The sequence below is a fragment of the Mya arenaria genome, chromosome 13 (assembly GCF_026914265.1).
Source record: "Mya arenaria isolate MELC-2E11 chromosome 13, ASM2691426v1".
Classification (NCBI taxonomy): Eukaryota; Metazoa; Mollusca; class Bivalvia; order Myida; family Myidae; genus Mya; species Mya arenaria.
In genome coordinates this window covers 57,005,142-57,028,788 of record NC_069134.1, presented here as the reverse complement: position 1 = coordinate 57,028,788, position 23,647 = coordinate 57,005,142, and the positions used below count along the sequence as shown (strand labels likewise).

The following is a 23,647-nucleotide window of genomic DNA, read 5'->3' as shown; positions in this document are numbered from 1 at the left end:
TTGACAAAAAGTACCTGGTGTTGTTGAAATAATTAACCTATGTAGGAAAATAACTTACGTAGCAAATTCGAGCTGTCGACATACGACCTTGGCAAAGCTTATGTCTATACCATCCCCACAGACCGTACCCCATGTTCCATTGTAAAGTACTTCAACACGACCGTCTAATAGCGTTGAACCGTTACGTAGTCTAATAGCACTTGAACCTGGATAATTATAAAATGCTTTTGAATTTCAATATTTACAATGTTTTTAAAATGTCGACATTCCATTGTGAAAAGCTTCCATCCGCATGCCGTGAGGTAGTCGAAAAGACATGGTAACGGTTTTGCCTGAATAAAGGAAATATTGAATAAATAATCAAGCAAGGCTTTGATACTTTGAATGTCTCTAATATGACTCGAAACCATTGTCCTTAAAAGAAAACGCATTAACTAGACAAGTCACAGTTTGTCCAGTTTTTCATTTGCGCAATAAGAAGGTCTGTGCAATTTGTGTTGGATAAGCATATTTACTAGACAGATCACAGTTCTTCCAGTTTTATTTTTGAGCAATACGGTTTGTGCAAATTGAATTCGTGTTGGATAAGCATGCAGATGGTAAAGATAATAATATGATCTATATGCTTCTCTATGTTCAAATAGTGCTTAGTACTTCAACACGACCTTCTAGTTCCGTTTAACTATTGCGTAGTCTCATTAGAACCTTAAAATGAAGTTCAATTATTTCATATCGTTTTAATTGTCAATATTCCATTGTGAAAAAGCTTCCACAATGCGTATTGCCTGTTGTAAGGTGGTCGAGTAAATATTGTGGCGATGTTGTTTTTATGATGGATAAATTCAATGTTATGATAATTTTAACATTCTTATATGACTCACAACCATTGTGCCAAAACGAAAATAGATTAACTAGACATGCTGCAATGCCACCGTGTTCTCAATTTGCCATATTCTGCCATATTTAAAGGTGTGTGCAAACTTACCTAGTTGTGAAAAAGCATAGAAGTATTCAATGATAACTTTTGGTTTCATGTGCTTTTCTATGTTATAATAGAGCATTGTCAACTCACCAATAATACCAAACTCGCCGCTGAATTGAAACATATGTTACAGTCCAGACAAACCTAAACAAAATTGACACTTACAAATGATTCTTAAGTGTGGTATTTGTTATTAACCTTTTTCTACTAGCATCGGTCTTGTACGCGACAGGCCAGCTTCTTGTGGTAAATATTTGGTATTTGTATATAAACCTTTGCACGGCCACGATACAACCCGGACACAACACATATTGATGCTAAACACCCACTAAAACGGCCGCACAAACGCCGTTATATCCCAGCCTAGAATGACTTTCGAAGAGAAAGGTGTGTTTTTGTGAATTCATTATTGAAAAAAGATATTCTTTCACGTTTTCCTTTATATTTTGATACACATAAAAATAACATTCTCGGCACAACGTTGCTTTTTTAGGTAATGTGTAGCATTAATTAAATAGTCACTGGAAAACTACTGTGAACTGTCCCCTGCGATGTAGGTTTGTTGTGGGCTAATAGACCTATGTCGAAGATTTTTGATTTTTTTTTTCAAAATGTAACACCAAAGTGTTTCCAAAGCAACTGTGTACTACATTTTTGAAAAAAACAACTGGTTCAAAGTTATCCGATTGTTAATATCCAAGTATCAATGGACGGAGAAAATTATTCCTCGCACTTCTTTGCGCTGAACTCAAAGTTCCTGACTACCAACTGACTCGCAAACAGTTCTTGAGGAGAGTGTATATGTATATGAATGTCTAAGACATAAAGCTATGTTATGCAAACACGTAGGCGGCATATTGTTTTTGCATTGAACAATTGTATTTATTGCCAAGGTAAGAACGCTTTTTTGCTTATTCTGAAATGTATATATTGTCATTTCTATAATTAATCAATTATTGTTTGTTTATGATATGAACACGTGAGGTGTTGTTAAAGATCAGTCGAGTTGATTGCATGATAAATGCATGGAAAAAGCAATGATAGTTAAGAAAGTATTGAAAAAAATAATAACAACAAAAAGCTTAATGTATTTTTTCAATCGAGATATTCTGGTTCAGTGGATGGAAGAATGGATGGTTGAATTGATGGATGGATGGATGGATGGATGGAGCGAGAGAGAAAGGAAGGATTAAATGCTTGAAGTACACAGTTGAATGTCTTACAAATAAAGCGCTGTTGTATAGCGAAACATTGTAAAAATATCAAGCAGCACATAAAACAAAATAAAGTGGTATTCTTGACTTTTGAATCACACAGTGATCCAAATATATTGCAATCTGCAAAGCTAATATTGCGCATTCACAGGGGGCCATGGCTCATGATCACGAGGGCAAAATGTGCAAAGCAAAATGTCATTGTTATAGTTTACAATGGTACTCGTAACCAGAATTCAATATGTCGCTAAACAAATCATGTTTATTAAAACAAAGTTTATCAAGAGTTCTGATAAAACTTTTGGGTAGCTTGTTATAATTGACATAGGCTTAACATCGTTTCAATGATCATATTACACAAAATAATGACGGCAAGGGTGACACACAAATTCAAAATGATTAGGTCTACAGAATGTTAAGACTTGGGTTTACAAGTATTCTAAGGGAATGATGAGCTTTCTATAAATGACATGGTAGTGTTAGGAACACGATCTTAAGTGGACCTTTATTCATAGCGCTGGTTGTTCATGTTCACATTTGAAACTGAAAACAGTGTTTGGTGCGTTACAAAAACATATTAAAATGTGAATAATATGGTTTGCACAAATAAGTTGCCGAATATTCATACCTAATACCCACATACCTCGAGTACAAGTTGGGGAAATACCATCCAATTGGCCGTCAGCTTGACATGTTCTAACTAAATTGCCATTTGTAAGGATGTAGCCTCCTGCGCATGAGTACGTTACGTTCGTCTTGTAGTCAATCGTTGCCTCCGAATCTGTTGAAGCGTCTTCTACATCCGGCACGGAGCAGAATCCTGTGATATATAACAAACAGTAGCCTTTTAATTTGAATGCAAATTTGAATGTACACTTCAAATCCTTTAAGGGAATTAAACATGTTGTATATTTTTACTTACTTTGATCAAATTGATTTGTTTCAATTATGTATATGCATAAACATCATACGACAACGGAAAGCCTCATACGTTATGCAACCAAGCTTAATTCAATTCAATTTCTATTTCGTTGTACATGTTTTTAATACATACTACTACAGGAAAGGTAAGCAGCCTTGTTGTATTTCCGTATCATTATGTTAAATATCTTTTATAGAATGCTGTGTTAAAGCTACACTTTCACAGATTGAACGTTTTAACAACTTTTTCTTTGTCTTGGAACGAGCCATTTTTTTGCAAAAATCCATGTAAACGAGTTATATAAGAGTTATATAAGACCGCTGAAAAAAAGAGTTCAAAAATTGATGTTTTATGAATTTTATCTTAAACCGTTAATTACTTCTACTACCACTACTACTACTTCTACTACTACTACTACTACTACTACTACTACTACTACTACTACTACTACTACTACTACTACTACTACTACTACAATAACTACAACTACTTCTACTACCACTAGTAGTAGTAGTAGTACTCCTACTACTACTACTACTACTACTACTACTACTACTACTACTACTACTACTACTACTACTACTACTACTACTACTTCCACTTCTACTACAACTACTACTACTACTACTTCTACTAGTACTACTTTTACTACTACAAATCTTACTACTACTACTAATATTACTAGTACTTCGTCTACTACTACTACTATTACTTCTATAACTACTACTACTACTACTACTACTTCCACTATATATTAACCAACCATAACATATAACTCCGACATTAACTTTGACTGCAGTTGATGTGTCGCCATTGATTGAAATCCAGTCAAATACAAGGATGTTTAAACAATGATATTAATACTACCTTAACACATGTCCTTTTCTGAATTCCCCTATTTTATGGGCATGTTACACTTTGGGCAAGACCAAGGACAATAATTGTTAACCATTTATTTTGAGTTATATATCGAATTTTGACCGACTCACATCAGTCAGCATGCGACATGCTATTTTCTCGTTATGAATATTCGATTTTTTTTATATCTGCCTTAGCATGGTCACGTTTAAGCCCGGAAGCAAAAACATAAATAAAAGTGCGCCAAACAATCAACATTCCGCCTACCGACATACCTCATAATATTAACCGAGATTTTCTTTCAGACTATATTATAAAAGTGATATCTAATTTTTCATGCAATATTGTAAAAATGCCATTATTTTAAACAAAATTCATAACTGCCAACTTGTACATCACTATGGTAAAGTTTCCAACAATTGTGTTCATACACGCTAGTACATTACGGCCATCTTTGACACAATGTTTGCTTATTAGGTTATATGAAACTTTAAGTGAATAATGATGGATAAGGTTTTAAGTAATTAATATATAAGTTCACTTTAGAAGTGATATCACATATTGTGTCCAAAAAATCAAAAAATATTTGTTTTCGTCTATTTGAAATGTAACGTTCAATTTGTTTAAAATTTGATATCTATTTTGGACGCCTTTTTAAGCTTGGTATGGTCAAAATGCTTCTTTAAAAAATAATGTATACTTATTCACTGCTAAACTCCTACTTCCGAACATCTTGCTGTCGCTATTGCAAATATTGAATGTTTTGTGAGCGATCATTTTGATCTGCGAATGATCATTATGTTCCTTAAGTATTCATAATTAAAGGCTTGATACATTCGCATTCCATTTAATTGTTTTCTTTTTTTCTCAAATGCTTATTATGCTTCGTGAATAGATGGGTTTTTTTGGGGGGTGTGGGGAGTTTAAACTTTGTATGTTAAATAAAAGCATGTATTGTATTATTATATTATGAATTTTCAATCAAACTGTCAAAAAATGGAAAAGTAAAAAATGATATTTACTACATGTTACTCCGACATCTTCTCCATGAGAACAGTCGTGCTGTCCCCAAGGTCTGAACATACACAAGTTGATCACACTTTCGTTTCCTTTACATGTACCATCGTCCAGCCAAATCGGGCCAGTACCTGCACCGTAAAATGTACTCGAACGTACCGTAACATTGTCCCTGTAATTTTGGACAAGTCTAATAAAAATATTTTATTCTAGATGAATGACCCTTTCCACATATGATATTTTTATATTCAAAAAGGGACAATTGGACACTTAATCGCTACAAATGCTTAAAGCGTAAAGACAACCACTTGATTCAGATTCCTAGATCGAAACTAATTCTAATTCATTCTAATTCATACTAATTCTAGTTCATCTTCAATCCATCATTTGTGTATATGGTACTGCTTATAAATTTGGAATTCTGTGCATGTAAAAGTGTTAAAGCGGAGAAGAAAACGCTTTCAGATAATAAATAAATATTTGACCCAGAAATACTTCAACAATACTATTTAATTTATCAATTAAAATAACTTACGTAGCATATCCCAGCTGTCGACATACGACCTTGGCAAAGTTTATGTCTGTAAGATCATCACAGATCGTACCCCATGTTCCATTGTGAAGTACTTCAACACGACCTCCTAATGGCGTTGAACCGCTACGTAGTCTTATAGCACTTGAACCTAAATAATAAACAAAATGTTTTTGAATTCAATTTAATCGAGGTTTTTAAAATGTCGACGTTCCATTTTGAAAAGCTGCCACAAGTCCATCCGCATGCCGTAATGTAGTCGAAAAGACATGGTAACGGTATTGTCATAAAAACAGAAATTATGATCAAGAAAGACTTTGAAAAACGTGTTTGCTAGACAGGTCACAGTTCGTCCAGTTTTAAATTTGCGCAATACGAAGGTTTAAGTAAATCGAACTCGTGTTGGATAAGCATGCAGAAGGGTAAAGGTAATGGTATGATCTATATCTATAGCTTCTCTATGTTAAAAGTAATGCTATGTCGAACTAATAAAACAGTTCTGCAAATGGCTGCTGAATTAAATATCGAAAACTTTTTTATGTATATGGGTTTCATACCGCCTTACTAGCAGTGTGCTTTTACTAGGAATGTAAGTGGTCACGATTAGTTGAATATGCGTGTAAAAAATTGGAATACAGGCAAATCCTACACTTACCTTAATAAATTGACCTTTAATGTTTAATTAACATTTAGCTTTGAACACTGATCTAAATGTGACTCGACACCAGATTGTCCCAATATCGGCAACCCAGTATTTCCTCAAAACAAGCCTAGGACATTAAATAACAGTTTGTTTGAGGCCGATTATACATGATTGATAATAAATTCCGTCGCTGTCTCAGCTGCGTTTACCAGTTTGAAAAAGGGCATATTGGTTACCGAGTTTATAGTGTAAATTTTTAGCTTGTGAACGTCACGCGACTAGAATCAGATACATAAACCGATGCTGTTTAAATATACCTGTATCTACGTGGTAAAACCCCCCAGTAAAATTCTAATTATAAAAATACACAAAAAATGCGAAAGATTAACCTACTGTGAGCGATGTGATAAAGCAGCTAGTAAGATTTCAATGCATTTTACACGACGAAATCAATTTGAAGTAATGTTTTACAATTTACAATTTTAGTTTTTTTTTTACAATTGTATAGTTTATGTGACATTGACTTTTGACATTAAAAAACAACACTGCACAAAGTGTTGTCACACGCTCGCCCAACCACCCGTTCGCAAATAAATCTTATAGGTTTATCTTAACATTAGTTATATTTTACTTTCCAATCAATATTGTAAAAACTTCCATTATTTCAGGCAAAATGCAGATATGTCAACTGGTACAATAAATACTGTAAAGTTTAACTGTCTTTTAAAACCATATGAACAGAAAGGCAATGTTTAAGACAAAAGCATGGCTTAGTAGAGTATATGTAGTCGAAATCACTACGTATATTCTAAATGAAAAATAGAAGTCTAACAATAGTTCCCATATCGTAAACAAAACTCTATTTGGAAGAAAACTTTGTGAAATTTTGGCAGCAACCTGGGATGCCTTTTTGAGCTTGATTTAGTCAAAATGCTTTATAACTGTATCAATGTATATTTTTCAATGTTTGAAATAAAATATGATGATTTCTGACTAAATGCACACATGTGAAAGAAACTAAGAATTCAGTTTTATTTTGAGACCATTTTGAAAATAACATTTATTCCATTAGTAAGACTACTGAGTTTAAACAAAACGCTTTCATTGTCGTAAATATCTTATGTGTTTATGGATTTGTAATAAAAGTTTATTATTTACCAATAATAGTTAAACTTGATCTTTTATGAAACACGAATTTCCTTTGATTGTGTTTTTCCAGTAATATTGATATTTATTCTGCATTGAGCTTCTGTTTTGTATCTTATTGTTTAATAATGTGTGTACACTGTATATATCATTGATGTATGAACCATGCTATCAAGCAATGCGTTTTCAATGCATTTGTACACTTCAGAAATAGATAAATAAAAGGTGACATATACTACATGTAACTCCGACATCCTCATTATGTCCGCAGTTGTGCTGTCCCCATGGGCTAGACATACACAAATCAATCATAGTCTCGTTTCCTTGACAAGTAACATCGTCCAGCCAAATCTGGTCACTGCCTTCACCAAAATTGGCACTCGATCGTACTGCCACATTGTCCCTGGAAATGCATTCTCTCTAATCTTTGACCTTTTCCTCTCATAAGATATGCAACTGATTTGATATTTAAAAAAAAAATGGTAACCAAATCACTACGACTGTTCAGAGCATAAATGCACTTTGAACTTGTATGCATGAAACAGTTATTAAATAAAGGATTTTCTTTATTAAAACCCAGTACATGTTTGACCAAAATTACTTAATGTTGTTAAAATAATTTACCTATGTAGAAAAATAACTTACGTAGCATAAACGAGCTGTCGACATACGACCTTTGCAAAGTTTATGTCTATACCATCGCCACAGACCGTACCCCATGTTCCATTGTGAAATACCTCAACACGACCCTCTAATTCCGTTGAACCGTTGCGTAGTCTAATAAGACTTGAAACTGAAAATAAGTTTCAATTATTTCATGGCGTTTAATTGTCAATATTCCGTTGTAAAATCTTCCACAATGCGTTTTGCCAGTCGTTAGGTAGACGAGTAAAAACTGTGGCGATGTTGTCTTTATGATGGAAATTAAATTCAATGTTATGATAATTTGAAAATTCTTTTAGGACTCACAACTATGTACCAAAAAACAAATATTTTAACAAGACATGATGAAATGCGACCGGGTTTTCAATTTATCCTATTTAAAGGTGTGTTCGAATTTTACTAGTTGTGAAAAAGCATAAAAGTAGTCAAGGATATCTTTTGGCGTTTATGATTTTCTATGTTATATCTATGTCAGCTCACTAATAATACCAAACTCGCCGCTGAATTGAAACATATGTTACAATCCGGACAAACCTAAACAAAATTAACACTTACAAACGATTCTTAAGTGTGGTATTTGATATTGACGTTTGCTCTACTAGCATTGGTCTTGCACGCGAAAGGTCGGCTTTTTGTGATGAATATTTGGTATTTAAATATCAACCTTTGCATGGCCAAGATACAACTCGGCACAACGTTGCTTTATTAGATAATGTGTAGCCTTTAGTAAATAGTCACTGGAAAACTACTGTGATCTCTCCCGTGCGGTCTAGAAAACTTTGTTGTGGGCTGATAGAGCTATGTCAAAGATTTTAGATTTTTTTTCAAACTGTAACTGTTTCCAAAGCAACAGTGTTTTACCTTTTTGAAAACGAACTGTTAAAGATATCCGAATGTATATATCCAAGTATCAATAGACAAAGAAAATTCTTCCTCGCACTTCTTGGCGCAGAACTCTTAGTTCCTGACCACCAACTGACTCGCAAACAGTTCTTCAGGCGTTTATATATATATATATATATATATATATATATATATATATATATATATATATACATAAGTTTATGAATGTCTAAGACATAAAGCTATGTGATGCAAACAAGGCATATTGTTTTTGCATTGAACAATTGTATATATTGCCAAGGTGAAAACGCTTTTGTGCATATTCTGTACCGTATAGACATATTGTCATTTATATTATTAATTAATTATTATTTGTTTATGATACGAACACGTGAGGTGTGAATAAAGATAAGTTGAGTTCAATGCATAATAAATGCATGGAGAAAGCAATGATAGTTAAAAATGTATTGATTTTTTAAAAATAATAACAACAAAAAAACAATATGTATTAGTTCAATCGAGATGTTCCTGTTCAGTGGATAAAAGGATGGATGGTTAAATTGATGAATTGATGGAGTGAGGGAGGAAGAAAGGATTAAGTGCTTGAAGTTTACAATTGTATGTCTGACAAATAAAGCGCTGTTGTATAGCGAAACATTGTAAGAATATCAAGCAGCGCAAAGTGGTAATTCTTGACTTTTGAATCACACAATGATCCAAATATATTGTGAAATCAGCAAAGCTAATATTGCACCTTCACAGGGGCAAAAATGTGCAAAGCAAACTGTCATTGATATAGTTTACAATGGTACTCGTAACCAAAATTCAATATGTCATTAAACAAATCATGTTGAATAAAACAAAGTATATCAAGAGTTTCGATAAAACATTTGTGTAACCTGTTATAATTGACATAGGCTTAACATCGTTTCAGTGATACTATTACACAACATAATGACGGCAAGTGTGACACACAAAATCAAAACGATAAGGTTTATAAAATGAATTAAATACTGAGTGAACAAACTTAAAAACAAATCTTATTAGATAGCGGAAATAAATATAGTTAAAAAAGCCATTCCGATTCAATGGAAAAAACTGTAAAATCAAACGAATCTAATGTAAACTCAAAACTTTTAATAAAGTTTGGGAACAAACTAATTAATAAAATGATAAATAAGGAAATATAAAAGCTCTTTGTCCGGCAAATTTCCGAAAAACCGTTTACCCATAGTAACTGGAATCAACGTTTACAAGAAAGTATTGAGTGGAAATCATGGTATCATATAGTTCATGAGGAGATATATGTAATAGCTTTGTATAATATTTCTTCATTACATGTGACATTGTTGCTTTTATGATCTAATCAACGGACTGTTATATTTTAGCAGTTCCAAAAATAAAATAAGATACTGAGTGAGAATGCTTAGACTTGGGTTTACAAGTATTCAAAATGAATGATGTGCCTTCGATAAATATCATGGCAGTGTAAGGAAGACGAAGTGGACCTTTATGTTTTCAGAGCGATTGATGTTCATGTTTACATTTGAAACTGAAAATTGTGCTTATTGCGTTACAAAAACAGATTAAAATGTGAAAATGGTTTGCACAAATTAGTAGCCGAATCTTTATACCTAATACCAACATACCTCGAGTACAAGTTGGGGAAATACCATCCAATTGGCCGTCAGCTTGACATGTTCTTATTAAATTGCCATTTGTAAGGATGTAGCCTCCTGCGCATGAGTACGTTACGTTCGTCTTGTAGTCAATTGTTGCCTCCGAATTTGTTGAAGCGTCTTCTACAGCCGGTACGGAGCAGAATCCTGTGATATATAACAAATAACAGCATTTTAATTCGAATGCAAATTTGAACTTACACTTCAAGCCCTTTAAGGGCATTAATCACATTGCATATTACAAACAATTTTACTTACTTTGTTCAAATTGAATTGTTTCATTTATATATGTGCATAAACACCAATGAAAACGGAAAGGCTCATACGTAAAGCAATCAAGCTTAATTCAATTCAATTTGGTTGTACATGCTTTTAATACTACTGCAGGAAACGTGAGCAGCCTTGTTTTATTTTCATATCATTATTTTAAATATCTTTTATAGCTGTCTGAGTAAAAAATCTTTAAAATGAGTCAATTTTCGTCATTTATCAAACGTATACAACTACTTCTACTACAACAACAACAACTACAACAACAACAACAACAACTACTACTACTACTACTACTACTACTACTACTACTACTACTACTACTACTACTACTACTACTACTACTACTACTACTACTACTACTACTACTACTACTGCTGGTGCTGCTGCTGCTGCTGCTGCTGCTGCTACTTCTACTACTATTACTTCTACTACTACTACTACTACTACTACTACTACTACTACTACTACTACTACTACTACTACTACTACTACTACTACTACTACTACTGCTACTACCACTACTACTTCTACTACTTCTACTACTACTCATACTACTACTACTACTACTACTACTACTACTACTACTACTACTACTACTACTACTACTACTACTACTACAAATAATAATAATAATAATAATAATAATAATAATAATAATAATAATAATAATAATTATAATAATAATAATTATAATAATACTTCTACTACTTCTTCTCATACTACTTGGTCCGAGTACAGATACATTAAGTTGTTGCAACACCAAAGATATACTAATGATTAGGGTCTTGTTAAACATTTAATCTGGAGTAATATATCGATTTTTGACCGACTCACATCAGTCAGCAAGCGACATGCTATTTTCTCGTTATGAATATTCATTTTTTATATATACTTTAGCGTGGCCAATTTTCAGGCCGAAAAGAAAATAAATTGTTGCCAAACAACCTCCCAACCATCCGCCTACCGACATACCTCATAATAATAACCGAGATTTTCTTTCAGACTATATTATAAAAGTGATATCTTATTTTTCATGCAATATTGTAAAAATGCCATTATTTTAAACAAAATTCATAACTGCCAACTTGTACATCATTACGGTAAAGTTTCCATTCTGTTCATACACACTAGTACATTACGGCCATCTTTGACAAAATGTTTGCTTATTAGGTTTTATGAAACTTTAAGTAAATAATGATGGATAAGGTTTTAAGTAGTTTATATATTAAAGTTCGCATTAGAAGTGATATCACAAAATGGGTCCAAAATATCAAAAAAATAAAACAAAGTCTTTTTTCTCCATTTTGGACGCCTTTATAAGCTTGGTATGGTCATAATGCTACTTCCAAAAAAAATGTATACGTATTCAATGCTAAACTCCTACTTCCGGACATCTTGGTCGCTTTTATTAATATCGTATGTTTTGTAAGTGATCATTTTGATCTCCGAATGATCATTATGTTCCTTAAATATTCATTATTAAAGGCTTTATACATTCGCATTCCATTTAATTTATTCCCTTTTTCTCAAATGCTTATTATGCTTCGTGAATACATGTTTTTGTGTTTTTTTTGTGTGTTTATACTTTGTATGTTGGATAAATGCATGAACTGTATTATTATATTATGCATTTTCCATCGAACTGCCAAGAAATGGAGAAGTAAAAAACGATATTTACTACATGTAACTCCGACATCTTCTCCATGCCCACAGTTGTGCTCCCCCCATGGTTTGAACATACACAAGTTGATCACACTTTCGTTTCCTTGACAAGTACCATCGTCCAGCCAAATTGGGCCAGTACCTGCACCGTAAAAGGCACTCGAACGTACCATAACATTGTCCCTGTAATTGGACAAGATAAATAAATAAATATTTTATTCAAGATGATTGACGCTTTCCACTAATGATATTTTGATAATCAAACAGGGACCTTTTAACTCCCAATCGCTACAAATGCTTAAAGCGTAAAGAAAACCACTTGATTCAGATTCCTAGATCGAAACTAATACAAATTCTAATTCATATTAGTTCTACTCTCTGTGTTTGATACTGCTTATGAAGTTGGAATTTTGGGCATTTAAAAATGTTAAAGCATACAAAAAATGTTTTCCAAACGTAACAAATATTTGACGATGAAATACTTCAACAATTCTATTTTATTTATCAATTAAAATAACTTACGTAGCATATCCGAGCTGTCGACATACGACCTTCGCAAAGTTTGTGTCTATAAGATCATTACAGATCGTACCCCATGTCCCATTGTGAAGTACTTCAACACGACCTCCTAATGGCGTTGAACCGCTACGTAGTCTTATAGCACTTGAACCTAAGTAATAAACAAAATATTTTTGAATTTCAATTCAATCGAGATTTTTTAGATGTCGACGTTCCATTTTGAAAAGCGTCAGTAAGTCAATCCGCATGCTGCGAGGTAGTCAAAAAGACATGGCAACGGTATTGCCTGAAAAAAAGAAATTTTCAATTTATAATCAAGCAAGACTTTTACACATTGAACACGTTTTTACTAGACATGTCACAGTTCGTCCAGTTTTAAATTTAAGAAGGTTTAAGGAAGTTGAACTCGTGTTGGATAATCATGCAGATGAGTAAAGGTAATGGTATGATCTATATGCTTCTCTATTTTAAAAGTAGTGCTTTGTCGAACTGATAAAACAGTTCTGCAAATGGCTGCTGAATTAAATATCGAAAACCTATTATGTATATGGGTGTCATACCGCCTTACTAGCAGAGTGCTTTATCTAGGAATGTAAGTGGTGAGAAATTGATGAATTTGTATATCAGGAACGTTAAACAAGTTGAATACAAGCAAATTATACACTCAGCTCAATAATTTGACCTTTAATGTTTAATTAACGTTTAGCTTTGAACACTTATCTGAATGGGACTAGACACCAGATTCTCCCAATATTGGCAAGCAAGTATTTCCTCAAAACAAGCCTAGAAATGTTAATAACAGCTTGTTTTAGGCCGGTTATACATCAATTTACATGATTCATAATATATCCCGTCGCTGTCTGTAGCTGCGCTTACCCGTTTAAAAAAGGGCATATTAGTTTCCAAGTTTATAGTGTGAATTTTTAGCTTGTGAAGGTCACGTGATTAGAACAGAAGCATAAACCGAGGCTTTTTAAATATGCATGTATCTACGTGGTAAACAAACCCAGTAAAATTCTAATTGGAAAAATACACAAAACGTGCGAAAGATAAATGTGCTCTGAGCGATGTGATACACCAGATAGTACGATTCAATACGTTTTACACAACGAAATCAATTTCAAGTATTTTTTTTACCATTTTAGTTTTTTTTGCAGTTGTATCTTCTGTTGTCAAGTCTCTTTAATGTGACATTGACTTTTGACATTTAAAAAACCACACTACGCAAATTGTTGTCCCACGCTCGCCCAACCACCCGTTCGCAAATAAACCCGATACTAATATCCTTGGTGTTTCTTTAGACTTAATAATATTTTACTTTTCATTCAATATTGTAAAAATGCAATTATTTAAAACATAATATAGAACTGTCAATGATTGAGACAAACGGTTGGCTTATTAGATTAGTTATATGTAGTAAAATTCACTAAATATATTCAAAATAATAAATAGAAGTCTAACAATAGCTCCCATATCGTAAACAAAACTCCTATTTGGAAGATAACTTTGTTAAATTTTGGCAGAAATTCGATCACAGTCTCGTTTCCTTGACAAGTAACATCGTCCAGCCAAATCTGGTCACTACCTTCACCGAAATAGGCACTCGATCGTACCGCCACATTGTCCCTGGAAATGCATTCTCTTTAATCTTTGACCCTTTTCAATCATAAGATATGAAACTGATTTGATATTTTAAAAAAGGTAACCAAATCATTACGAATGTTCAGAGCATAAAATACTTCATCTCATTCCGATTAAAATAATTGTGAATTCGTTACTGCCAATACATTTTGAACTTTTATGATTAAAGCAAGGATATTTTTTATAAACCCAGTACATGCTGGATCAAAAATACTTAGTGTTGTTTACATTATTAATCTATGTAGAAACATAACTTACGTAGCAAATTCGAGCTGTCGACATACGACCTTGGCAAAGTTTATGTCTATACCACCCCCACAGACCGTACCCCATGTTCCATTGGGAAGTACTTTAACACGACCCTCTAATACCGTTGAACCGTTGCGTAGTCTAACTAGACTTGAGCCTGGACATGAATTTCAATTATTTCATGGCGTTTAAATAGTCAATATTCCATTGTGAAATGCTTCCACAATGCGTATTGCCTTTCGTAAGGTAGACGAGTGAAAATTGTGGCGATGGTGTCTTTATGATTGAAATTAAATTCAATGTTATGATAATTTGAAAACTCTGATAGGACTCACAACCATTGTGCCTTAATCAAAATATTTTAACAAGACATGATGCAATGCGACCGGGTTTTCTGGTTGCCCTATTTAAAGGTGTGTGCAAATTTAAGCAGTTATGAAAAAACATAAAAGTAGTCAAGGATAATTTTTGGCGTAATGTGCTATTATATGTTATAATGGAGCACTGTAAACTCGCCAATAATACCAAACTCTCCGCTGAATTGTAATACTGAAATCGTTGTGTGAACAATTGTTGAAACATATATCAAGTATTTTGATATATATGGAGCGTTTATTGCCATTGAGCTTTGGCTAGAATGTAAGTGGTAGCACCTCTATATCACAAACAAGCGAAATACAAGAATACATTTATTTCACCAATGACGCTTAAAGCGTGGCATTGACTTTAAACCTTCGTACATTGGATAATTTTTGCTCTCGTCTAAATCATGCAAAACTTACAGACCGACGAAACTAAAATACAAGGAATTATAACTAATTAACTTTTAGTGTTACTTTCACTGAATACCTACAGACATGGGTTAAACACGCCAATTGCCGACATCTGTTGGCTATCATTTGTTCCGAGTAATTATTTTCGGACACATTACAGCCCGGACTAACCAAAACAAAATTACCTCTTAAAAATGATTCTTAAGTACATGTATGATGTTTGGTATTGAGCTTTTGCTCTACAAGCATCGGTCTTGCACGCGACAGGTCGGTTTCTTGTGGTGAATATTTGGTATTTGAATATCAACCTTTGAATGGCCAAGATACAACCCGGACACAGCACATATTGTTGCTAAACACCCGCCACACAAACGCCGTCATATCCCAGCTTAGATTGACTTTAGAAGAGAAAGGTATGTTATTGTGAATTATAACTCTACGGAAACGTTTTCATTTCTATTTTGATACACATATAAGTTCCATTCTCGGCCCAACGTTGTCATATTAGATTCTGTGTAGCCTTAAGATTTCAGATATTTTTTTCAGAATGTAACACCTAAATATTTCCAAAGAAACAGTGTATTATATTTTTTGAAAACGAACTGTTTAATTGCTAAGCTCTGGTCTATAATACCAACGGTTTCTCTGCAATGATGTTACAACTGTGATGATGGAGGTAATATCGGATAAATAACGTATATAAATGCAGTATATAGGAACGAGATAGATGGTATTTAATCGCTGACATTATAGAACCTAACGTCAACCTTGCCTAGGAACAAGTATCAATGGACGGGGGAAATTCTTCCTCGCACTTCTTGGCGCAGAACTCATATTTCAATGATCACGAGGGCAAAATATTGAAAGCAAAATGGCATTCATATATTTTACAATGGTACTGGTAACCAGAATTCAATATATTATTAAAAAATCATGTTTAATAAAATAAAGTATATCAAGAGTATCGATTGTGTAACAGGTTATTATTGGTAGAGGTTTAACTTGGTTTCAATGATCATATTACAAAAAATAAAGACGACAAGGCCAGGGTCACAAACGATTTCAAAATAATAAGGTTTACAGAATGAATGAAATACTGATTGAGAATAGTTAGACTTGTGTAAAGTGGACCTTTCTGTTTACAGAGCGCTGGTTGTTCATGTCTAAATTTCAAACTGTAAACAGTGTTTGGTGCGTTATAAAACAGATTAAAATGTGAAAATGGTATGCACAAATTAGTAGCCGAATATTGATTCCTTATACCAACATACCTCGAGTACAAGTTGGGGAAATACCATCCAATTGGCCGTCAGCTTGACATGTTCTTACTAAAGTGCCATTTGTAAGAATGTAGCCTCTTGCGCATGAGTACGTTACGTTCGTCTTGTAGTCAATCGTTGCCACCGAATCTGTTGAAGCGTCTTCTACAGTCGGTACGGAGCAGAATCCTGTGACATATAACAAACAATAGCATTTCAATTTCTTTCATTTCAAACCCTTTAAGGGAATTGAGCAGATCAAATAAGATAAAATGGGTGTTTAAAAATAGTTTTTGCGATGTATTTTATAACTGATAGCAATGATAGAAAAGCCCATTTTAGCAAATGCACATGGACCTACTACTACTACTACTACTACTACTACTACTTCTACTACTACTACTACTACTACTACTACTACTACTACTACTACTACTACTACTACTACTACTACTACTACTACTACTACTACTACTACTACTACTACTACTACTACCACTCCTACTACTACTACTACTACTACTACTCCTACTACTACTACTACTTGCTTCGCTTTTATCGAGAACTATGATCCTTAATCAGATTTTATTGCATTGTCAGAGCATTTTCAGCACTTGAACCACTTGAATAGAAAATGCAGACTTGCAAATAGTTCGGTGAACCATTCCTGCACAGTTTTTTGTCAAAATGATAAAACGGGCAAAATGAATGACGTGAAAATGACGTCAAAAATTCGGTGAATGAATTAACCATAAAGGTTGAGGTTAAGTACAGCAGTTTTCTTTATGGAAATAGATGAAGATGAGGTAGAAACCTTTCTTAAAAGAACTGCATCAGAAGTGGTTGTAGGGGCCTTAAGCCACTGTCTCTATATCTGTACCTACACGAAAATCACCACCTCGTCATTTTGTATTGCCATCTCCTAGGCGATCGCCACGTCGTCAAAAAACTAACCCATCAAGTGCCTCAGACATGATGAGCAACAAGACACGAGTTAACTAAAATCAACGGGAATGATAATTACGGAAGTACAAATATCCTCTTCGGCTAGAGTGGGTACTTAGATGATCAACACAGCGATATATTCTGATTTCGACACCGCTCTAATTTACTTGAGACTTCAGCTGGTATTTTGTGATCTGCTTTGGTCAGAGAATATTGGAATCTTTAGGGACGAATTTGGGGCTGTGACAACCCAGGACCTACCAGTAGCCTGGAATTCACACTTCTGGATAGAACTACAGCGTTGTCTGGAAAGGTCTTTGATCTTAATTGTTTTCTAGAGGTCGCACCACAGGATCCAGATTTTCAGAATTAAGTCAATCGTAGTGCCTTTAACTTCTGCGATCAATTCAGCTATCCATGAGCGGAGTTAGCCACCATGCAATTTTAAGCTGGATATATTCGTTCGCCATAGGGCTGTACTAAAACACGTAACTTGAATAAGTCTAATAATTCTTGAGAAACTTGAGGCCAGTCTATATTCTTAAGGGATGAAAGCTCTTGGTGGTATATGACTTCACTTTACGGCCAATGAAAAACATTGTTGCGTTCAATATGTGGTTTGGGTTAAAGTTTTGTCACTGCTTTAATACGGACCATGTCATTGTTCTACATGGGAACGTTATTCTACCATCTAAAATAATAGAACATCAGTGTCCATTGCTTTTATGAAAGACAGGGCTTGATTAATCTCTAGCGCCAGCAGTCTTGAAAAGAAGTGCTAAAGGTAATTGTCGCAAATCGGCGGCATTCATACTCTTCTGATAAATAAACAGCTTTCCTTCCGTCTATCTAGGTGTGTGGGAGTTTTTTTTTTTGGGGGGGGGGGGGCAATCGAAACAAAAACCTTGAGGAGACAATGTACATGGTTGGTAAAGGAAATCCCACTAAACGGTGAATCTGACGGTGTTGTATATAATGTCACTATGTTGGATTGTATTGTAAGTCCCGGAGGTGATAAGGAACACGCAATTATGTTACTTTTCGATTCTTTCTTGAATATCAACCACTGTCATACTTATTAATTGTACGTCATATTCATTGACATCAACATTATTTAGCCCTATCAGTTCAAAGACTGTAGGCATCGTCAACTTTAATAAACCCCACATTCTGAAAACTTCACTTTGTGGCCAGTATCCCTACAAATTGTTTATAGTATTCTCTAAAAGAGATTATTCCCTAATTGGTGAAATGCAATTTAATTTACAATTTTACAATCGTTTTCACTAAATCAAAACATATAACTTTTTCTGAGTACAACACCTGAGAAAAACAATAACCACGATTATGTTTTGAAAGTAAATGAATAATCTTACCTTGACCGTTTGTAAACGGAATAAAAATAACCATGAGAAGCTTCCAAAATGGGCCAGCTCCCATGATGCCAAACGCTCTTCAGTGGTGTTGTAGAGTTTTAAAGCAGTGTTACACTAGTTATAAAATAGAAATTGCAATAAATAATGCATCTAATATTAGATTATTGCAGATGATTGTCTTTCAATATGATGTTCATGATTCGTAAAATAGACGATAGATAGTCCAGCTCATTCTCACAAGCCCTGCGCATGCCTAATGCAAGTGATACAGCAGATATGTACTTCAAAGCACCCTTGGCTCGAGTATGATGCAAATGAGGAAGATGTGGTATTGTCATCATGTGACGCTCGAGAGTGCTTTTGATGTGTGAGTGTTTTGTTTTAAATTTTAGGCCAAGCTTGTTAAAGGATATTTAAAATATGTAACATACAAAGTTTAATTATGTGTTCTCCTCTTTAAAAATGGATGAGACTTATTTCTTTCTAACCACCTATAGTGTTTTTTTATGATGCAAATGAGGAAATATAGTATTTTCATCATATCACACTGAAGGGTGCTTTGTTGTTGTTGTTTTTTATTATTATTTTAGGCCAGGCTTGTTAAAGGATGTTTAAAATATGTAACCTACAGAGTTTAATTCTGGGCGCTCCTCTTTCACATTGGATGAGACTTATTTCATTTAAATGTTGAATATAAATGGTCGAACCACCTATAGTGCTAATTTTATCAAAACTCTTTAAATCTTGAATGACGAAACTTCATATTGATTGAAACCGCTCTCAACGTTGGTATGGCGATTATTATTATGCGTTTTGTTGACACTAATGTTGACGATGCTACTGATTAGTGTGCTGATAATAATGAGCATGATAATACGGTGGGTGTTAATGATCATGGTGGTATTGTACCAGTTTCATTAACCAGGCTGTATACAATAGTCATGACTTGTCGATGAAGTCCGGTTTCCATTATGAACACACGGTTTTGATGGTAAAGACTGATATCTGTCATTCATGAATACACTGTCTTCAGTGTGCGGACTTCTCTTAATCTTGGTGATGTAGACATAATATAATAAATATAATACTGGTATGATTTACTAATTTAAACTCATCATTAATACACTGTCCGTATGGTGAAGACTGGTTAAAACATTAAGACATCTGTTTCAAACCATTAAACATACTAGTGTTTAGATCGATATAAACTATACACAATCGTTCACAATAAACAGTTACGTACATTTACTTGAAATCGATCGGATTAAACTCAAATGCGAATTGTATACTATGATAGCGATGATACTGTCAGCAATATCGACAATAAAGCGATTTCTGATAATGCTTATTTATAATACACCGTTTTACACAGATATATTTTATTTGTCCTATATCTTTATGTTCACGGAAAATGATGAAACAGAATTTGTATTGTCTTCCTGGTCACGATTTTACGGCTAAGAGTTTGTTTTTCCTTTTTGGTAGCATATTACCGCAATTATCTAAAGTATCATTTTAAAATGTGCACTTGTAAATGTTTTTTCAACTCGAGTTATTCGTGAGAGTATTAGTAAAAAATTGTAGGTTTTCAAGAGGATGCACTTGTCATACACTTAACATATATTTAAGATTATAACATGAAATAAGGCACTGCCTTAGACGAGCTCTAGGTATGTTATCAACTACAGAAACTGCTTATAATTGTTTCTTAAGTAAAGAAGTGACAAAGGAAAAATTGATTTCATTTGACATACTATGACTATGACTACGATCGACCAATTATATAATTTAGGTGCATCACAAGCAGGGTTAAGGCAATGTACAGCAAATTCAATATTTTAATGTTTGAGAAAACTCATAATTACAAACACAATAAATATACTAATTTACATAATACTGAATATCATACAAGCAGTTTCAGTACAAAATAATAGTTCCTACTTTAAACATAACAAGGTAAACAAAAGAGATTGAGATTACTTAACATTAATTATCACAGTTATCTGACAATCAACTTGTTCTTAATTATTTCAATATGTAAAACAACATTGTGTATATTTTAGATTTTTAAGGTATTGTATATAACCCGGAAAAATAGTTTGACCCCTTCTGCAGTTTGAAATGAATAAAAATTCCCTGTAGTTGACTTTGTAAGCGTTCCATCGCTTAATATAACAATGTATGAAGAAAGTATGAACAAATTTAAAGTATGAGACTTTAAACTGAATCATAAACATTCAACAACAATGCATCTATAGCATTTAAAAAACAAGCACATAGATTATTCAACAAAACATTTGTTATTGATATTAATTTATTAATACATTAATAATAAATGTTGTAAACTTGTAATATATTTACATTAAAGCAGTTTAACAGTTATCAACATAATCAGAACAAAAATGTATTATAATTATGCTTATATTAGCTCATTCAGTTTAAAACTATAACCTTAATACACTTAGTTGTTCAGAACGTACTAGGCTTAGTTTTAACTTTAACAATGTCACGACATTCTAGACATAGTTAATTCCCCGGCAAGGGATTAGTGGCCTACTGATGACTGTAATAAACCATGATTTATTGATCTAGTGATAAGGGAATATGGCATTTGTTAACAAATAAAGAAAAAGAAAACAGCCCTCGCCTAAGCATATCTTAGAGCCCAGCTGATGGGGGGGGGGGGGCTTCAGCCCTAAAGCACTGGGCTGAATCTGTGCCTGGGCTAACACAGTTAGTTCCAGCAGTATATACAGGCTTTCTTATTATTTTATACCACTAAGAAATGAACATCCAATAACTGTGTTTTTGTGCTAATATACAAATTAAACATGTATCTATGAAAATTGGAAATGTAATGGAATTCAAGACCTGGTTATCAGCTAAAGAAGATATGCAATCATATGGTACAAAAACATGAAATGGTAATTCTACGATACTGACAAATAACATTTCTGCAAGATTTAAAAAAAAAAAATCCAATAATTTATAATTTGATAAAAAATATTTGTAAAGTAAAGGAACTAAAGATCTTCAGCAAACACTTTAAAAAAGACCACAAGTGTTTAAATGAAGTTTTTTCATAAAACTTAACCAACTTCACTTATAAATTAAAGGGACTGTACACCAGATTGTCACCAACATTTTTTTCTGTAAGGAATCTTAGGACAATTCTGTAATAAAATGTGTTACGCTTTGATATCATAATTGTAAAAAAAGTACCAAAATTTAAAAAAAAAAGACCGGGTTCGAACCCGTGTCGCCAAAATTGCAGACGAGTGATTTTCCATCGAGCTACGAAGGAATACTCTAAACGAGTGGTATATTTAAGCTATATACTTAACTTGGTAATATCACTTGATAACATAGACTAGCCAATCATGCATAAGGAATGAATTCTACTAGGTAGAGATACCTTACTGTTTATAGAAAAATGGTTAGTATTGAATAACTTATGTAAGGGTCGTCATATTGCGACCAAACTTAGTATATGAAGACTTTTCCAGAGACCTTTCATGGCATTTAGTTTTGGACCCCAAGAGTTATGGTCAGGGTCACTGTTGCTAAAAATGGAAATATGGTTAGTACTGAATAACTTATGTAATAGTTGAAATAGAGTGACCAAACTTGGTATGTAGGAAGAGTTTATGGAGGACTTCCATGAGATTGTGTTTGGGGTCCAAAGGATCTAGGTCTCTGCTCCGAAAAATAGAAGGAAGCAGTTGAAACTGAGTCTCTTCTGCCAATCATTAAAAGACTCGGTTCATATAAAGTAATATATATGTTGACCTCATAAAAGTATTTTAGTGATATTTGACTTGGATAGCCAGGGTTAGCTGCCCTTATGATATTTGGATTAAATACCCAGGGCTAGCTGCCCTTATGTGGTATTTGGCTTGGATAGCCAAGGCTAGCTGCCCGTTTGTGATATTTGGCTTGGATAACCAGGGCTAGCTGTTCTTTTGTGATATTTGGCTTGGATAACCAGGCCTAGCTGTCCTTTTGTGGTATTTGGTTTTGATATCTAGGGCTAGCTGTCTTTTTGTGATATCTAGCTTAGATAACAAGGGATAGAGGCCCTTTTGTGAAAGTTGGCTTTGATATGTGGGGCTAGAGTTATTTTCGAATATTTAGCTTACATAGTTAGGGCTATATGCTCTTTTGAGATAATTAGCTTAGGTAGCCAAGACTTGAAGTTCTTTTGTGATATTTGGTTTGGATAGCTAGTGCAAGATACGCTAGTGTGATATTTAACTTGAATATCCATGGCGTGTTGTCCTTCTGTGATAATTAGCTTTGAACGCCAGGGCAAGAGGCCATTCTGTGATATTTAGTTTAGATGGCCAGTGGTTAAGGCCCTTATATGATACCCAGCTGATATATCTTGGGCTTGAGACACTTTTATGATAATTAGCTTTGATAGTTAGGGCTAAATGTCCTTTAGTGATATT

The 23,647-nt window shown here is 33.7% G+C and overlaps 2 protein-coding genes across 10 annotated transcripts in view; both read right to left on the bottom strand.

Annotated features, from left to right (window-relative positions):
• Positions 1 to 19,438, bottom strand: part of LOC128214269 (deleted in malignant brain tumors 1 protein-like) — a 67,933-nt gene extending 48,495 nt beyond the window's left edge. For all 9 annotated transcript variants that reach the window (XM_052920644.1, XM_052920642.1, XM_052920645.1 and 6 more), the window contains exons 1-11: positions 19,197 to 19,438; positions 16,888 to 17,064; positions 12,957 to 13,104; positions 12,451 to 12,617; positions 10,470 to 10,646; positions 7,960 to 8,107; positions 7,551 to 7,717; positions 5,529 to 5,676; positions 4,999 to 5,165; positions 2,840 to 3,016; positions 59 to 206 (exon numbers count right to left, since the gene is read on the bottom strand). In XM_052920644.1, the coding sequence (XP_052776604.1) occupies positions 59 to 206; positions 2,840 to 3,016; positions 4,999 to 5,165; positions 5,529 to 5,676; positions 7,551 to 7,717; positions 7,960 to 8,107; positions 10,470 to 10,646; positions 12,451 to 12,617; positions 12,957 to 13,104; positions 16,888 to 17,064; positions 19,197 to 19,260 (1,688 nt within the window). In that variant the 5' untranslated portion in view covers positions 19,261 to 19,438. The remainder of the gene's footprint in view (positions 1 to 58; positions 207 to 2,839; positions 3,017 to 4,998; positions 5,166 to 5,528; positions 5,677 to 7,550; positions 7,718 to 7,959; positions 8,108 to 10,469; positions 10,647 to 12,450; positions 12,618 to 12,956; positions 13,105 to 16,887; positions 17,065 to 19,196) is intronic.
• LOC128215411 (cadherin-12-like) overlaps positions 1 to 23,647 on the bottom strand; it is a 152,739-nt gene that overhangs the window by 90,455 nt on the left and 38,637 nt on the right. The window lies entirely within an intron of this gene.